This window comes from Cryptomeria japonica, chromosome 11 (genome assembly GCF_030272615.1).
Source record: "Cryptomeria japonica chromosome 11, Sugi_1.0, whole genome shotgun sequence".
Lineage (NCBI taxonomy): Eukaryota > Viridiplantae > Streptophyta > Pinopsida > Cupressales > Cupressaceae > Cryptomeria > Cryptomeria japonica.
In genome coordinates, this window is record NC_081415.1 from 109,000,118 (window position 1) to 109,005,033 (window position 4,916).

The following is a 4,916-nucleotide window of genomic DNA, read 5'->3' on the forward strand; positions in this document are numbered from 1 at the left end:
TTTAATCATTCCTTACAACTTTAATCATTCCTTAAAACTTTAAGCCTCTCTTTTCAACAGAATCTATACGTTAATAAATTCTTTATAAATTATCCAACTTCACTGAAGACATAAAAAATATTAAATAAACTCTTCCCTTTACGAATCTTTTACACATTTATTTTAATGTTAAACATTCCTTGTCTATTACACATTTTTTGACTTCTTTAATTTATTACTTTGAGAGGATGTATATCTTAGATATTTTGTCTTAATTTAAGCATCGTGGGGTATCAATTCCACTAAAATAATCATGACACAATTCTACTCTTTCTCCTTTAAAACTTTAAGCTTCTCTTTTCAACAAAACGTATACATTAATAAATTCTCTATATACTATTCAACTTCACTGAAGATGTCTCAAATATTAAATAAACTCCTCCCTTTGCTTATCTATTACACATTTTTTGACTTCTTTAATTTTTCAGTTTGAGAGGATGTGCATCTAAGATCATACATCTCAAATATTAAATAAACTCCTCCCTTTGCTTATCTATTACACATTTTTTGACTTTATTAATTTATTAGTTTAAGAGGATGTGCATCTTAGATCATTCATCTTAATTTTAGCATTGTGGGGTATCAATTCCACTAAAATTTAATCACGACACTATACTACTCTTATTCCTTAAAACTTTAATCATTTCTTAAAAACTTTAAGCCTTTCTTTTCAACAAAAACCCATATGTTAATAAATTCTTCATAAAGTATTCAACTTTGCTGAAGACATAAAATATCAAATAAACTCCTCCCTTTACCTACATATTACACATTTATTTAAAAATTACTTAAATATAAATATTTATATATAAAATTGACTATACTAAATAGTCAAGGACTCAAGAGACTTTACCTTATTAATCCATTGCAATAAAGAAGTATTTCCATAGATCTTCTTAGCCTCCCCACAAAGCATAGAATAAAGATGAAGCCCAACTCCCTTAACTAGTGGGCCACTAACATTCTGACATAAATACATATATATTGACTTCAAATGTCTTTAAATAGAGCCAAAACTACACTTGCCCATGACTCTTTTTCCAACTGAAGCATATTTTTCTATGGAAATGATGAATTTGTATGCAAAACTACAATTGCCCATGACTCTTTATCCAACTCAAATATAATTTCCTATCAAATAATGAATGAATTTGTATGATTTACCTTTAGTTTTAAACAAAACTGGTGGGAGAAGGTTGATAGGCATTGTTAGGCCAAAGTTTTGTCAGTCACTTTCTCAAGACAAATACATTACAAAGCACGGAAGGCACAAATCCATGAGTGGACAGGCATCAGAATCATGGCCCCTCTAAAGCCAAAAAATCACACATCTCAACATCTATAATAACACCTCCTTGTCCACTTTCCACCTCAGAAACACAAGAAGATAAAAGTCTCTCCACCCAAGACCAAATCTGTCTGCCTGTCATACATCAGTGATGGATACACAATTTCTATATTTATAGTGCAGAAGGCAGATCACAGATCACTGCAGTTTTGTCTAATGTTAAAAGGAAAAATATATATATAAACATATATATATATATACACACACATTTAATCAAGTCTATCAGAGGTCCATAGGCAAAAACAATGGAGTTTTGGGATTTAATACTTAGAGAAGAAGAAGCCCAAGAAGCCCATCAAGAAATGAATGAAGAAGTAGCAGTTCTGATGGAGAGACTGGAGGAAGAAATCTCAGTTGATCATCCATTATCAACATTATCATCTTCTTCTTCTTATTGTTCTTCTTATTCTTGTGCTAATTGTTGTGTTCAGAGTGATTCAGCTTTTTCCATGAGTAGTAGCAGTTCTAGGCTTTCAAGTCAATTGGACTGTGAGTTAAAATGTAGATGCCATGAAAAAAATGGTGTTGGTCTTAATGGTTATGTTTCTGATGAGTTGGGTTATCTGCTAGGGGCCTCTGATGAGGAGCTTGGCATACCTACTGATAATACTAACAGTAATGGTAATTATATTGGAGTTTTAGGAGAGAGTTTTTTGGCTTCTGCTAATAGTACCTTAGGTTTTAATACAGAGGTTGGGGATTTAGATATGTGGGAAATGGGTTCTGGGGAGTATTACAGTCAGCCTTATTATGGTGATGATAATTATTGTTTTGCAGATATCATGACTGAGATTGATACAGAGCTTACATTGCAAAGTACTGTGTTGTTGTAACATGTTAGGGGCAAAAGTGCCTTGAAACTAATAAAGTTGTAGACATATGATTTCCGCAGTCCATATCATTATTGGGCATATTTTTTATAACAGCTGCGTGAGTTTAAAGTGTTTTGAAACTAATAAAGTTGTAGACATGATTTCCACAGTCCATAATGTTATTGTACATGTTTCTGATAACAGCTGCACGAGTTTAATGAATTTGTAGATAGATGATGAAGTACTTGGGTTGTGAAATTTGCCAACAATTGGCTGATTGTAAAGAAATGTTTAAAGTAAAAGCATTTCATATTGCAGTGTTTTATGTGTACAGATAAATCTGAAAGATTACATAGAATTTAACTGTACATGGACAAAGAAGCTTTAATGGGTATTTGAAGGACAGTTCTCTCCTGTTATTGCAGAAATGTAAGGATTTTTTTATCAATATTTGATCTGCACATGGTTTCTTCCATTTGTAAATTTTAGTAACTGTTTTGCCATTGTGTTGCAGAAATTTTGGTAGCATACAGTGAAGATTCTTAATAAGAGCTCTTCATTTGTATATAAAAAAGTTGCAGGCACACAGACAATAAACTCTAAAAAATGTGCAAGAGAACCCAACATATCTTTTGATAACCTGCGTTTTCCAATAATTTCCATTTTTGCCATATATAAAGTTGAATTAATTCTCTTATAAAATTTCAGAAAGATATTTTTCCTTCCATATTAGACCTGCCTAAGGAATCTGTCTAGGTTTTCTTTAAGCCCTTAAAAAAACAATATAGTACATCTCACAGATTTTCCATATAGATTTGACTTAGTACATTCTACACATTTTCCATATAAACTTGACTTGGTACATTCTACAGATTTTCCATACAAACTTGACTAGTACATTTTACAAATTTTCCATATAAATTTGACTTAATAATATGTAGAGAAATAAATCACTTAAAATTATATAGCTTAATTAAATAAGTACAATAATTTAGATAAGAAGAGTTAATATTGATAATCAAAACAAATATTATAATTTATGTTCACATTTTCTTATTCTTGCTATGGAAGAGGCAATGCTCCCATTGTTGAGATGGATCCATGGGCTTTGTAGTGTGGGTTAGAGTCTCAATGTTGAGGATTTTGATCGAGCCTCAAAACAAAGGTCCATTTTTTTCTTTTGGGCATATTGTGATTGGTGCCCTTCTGGAGTTGTCGTGTTGCATTGGGGGACATATTATATGCATTCTCTTGAGGTTGGGAGCTCTTTGCTTGGTTTGAAATGTAGGCTTCTCATTCCCCCTATATGTTCTTCTTCATTTATGGACTCCCTTATCAATGTTGTGGAGAAGCGATTTGTTGGCTTGAATGGCGAGTTGTGCAATGTGTTTCATGTAGGTGATGGTTTTGCACCTAACCCCCATGTTTTTGAGACTATTCCACTAGCCATGATCTTTGATGGGGATTGTCAAGTGCAAGTTGGGACTAAGATGTTGACTCTTTTGTGTTGGTTTTTGATGCTTCATATTAGCATTTGTCGATTGTCTATGGTTCCTTTTCACTCTATTCAACTAGTGGTGCTATTAAAAAATGTGGGTTGGTGTGGTCAATGGTTATCATAACTCCATTTTGGTTGTTTTCCTCCTTTTTAGCCAATTGAGAACAATCATAATATGAACCTACAAATTCTACATTTGATTGTGTATAAGGCTTGTTCAAGGTTAAAGTCTTCTCTAGTTGGAGGTTTATTAGTGTTAGGAAAAATGATATCTTTAGAGGCTAGGCCTTGAGAGAATGGAAGGTTTGCAACTAGTTCAATATCATTACAATGAGTAATGAATTCTTCTTTACCTCCATGTCCAAGGAGGATAGTGTTTAGATCCATAGGTATGACCCATGATTTTTAGATAAGTTTGGGCTATTCCTACAAAATTGGGAACCATGGTTTGATCCTAAAAGGAATGGTCCAACATAATCCATGTTTGGGAGAGACTCCTTTCTTTGTCACTAGAATATTGGGTGGAGGAGCTTTTAGAAGGTATTGCTAGCTTTATTGGTTATCTATTAAGTATTGATGATATGATTAACTTTAGAAAATAGTTGGGATTTCCTAGATTTTGTGTGAATGCGAAGGTGGAATTTGTGCTCCCTTGTTCTATTACTTTATCACTCAAATTTGGTATGTGGGTGTATCATACTTCTTACAAAAGATGCTTAGTTTGGTTCCAAATTTATCATAAGGTAAGTCACTCTATTGTAAGTTGTCCATCGATTAGGAGGAAAACTTAAATTCATGGAGTAAAAAGAAGTTCTAAACATAGGTCTTTGTAAGCCTTCAACAAGTTTCAATCTGGATGCGGGGACCCTTATATGGATAGACCTTGTGTTGTCTGTGTTGTGTATGGGAGGGCTCAAAGCTAACTAGTTAGAAACATACAAATAAGGGTGTGGAGGATGCCCCTCCCTCACCTATTTCACTCTTCAAATGCATAGTTAAAATGAAGAAGCCAATGGAGGAAAGGCTAGCAAAGAGTCCTATGAATTCGTATGATTGTAATGGGACAATAAAAATGAGAAAGTAGCTAGTAAATATTTTTGCATCAATAAATTAGTGGCTAGGTGTGAAAGACATATTTAGAACTCTTTGAAGCACTTTGAATTCAAGTTGTCATGGCTTGATGGTTTTCTAGATTAATCTTTAAACTTCTCTTGCCATG

The 4,916-nt window shown here is 33.1% G+C and overlaps 1 protein-coding gene across 1 annotated transcript; it reads left to right on the forward strand.

The window, feature by feature from the left end:
- The first annotated feature begins 1,437 nt into the window (after positions 1-1,437).
- On the forward strand, positions 1,438-2,593 carry LOC131037599 (uncharacterized). Its single transcript, XM_057969780.2, has one exon. It carries the CDS (start codon positions 1,633-1,635, stop codon positions 2,218-2,220), a length of 588 nt encoding a protein of 195 aa, XP_057825763.2. The 5' UTR covers positions 1,438-1,632; the 3' UTR covers positions 2,221-2,593.
- The last annotated feature ends 2,323 nt before the right edge of the window (positions 2,594-4,916 follow it).

Excerpts from the sequence above, each read along its gene's own strand:
- LOC131037599 (XM_057969780.2), top strand. The coding sequence starts at position 1,633 with ATGGAGTTTTGGGATTTAATACTTAGAGAAGAAGAAGCCCAAGAAGCC.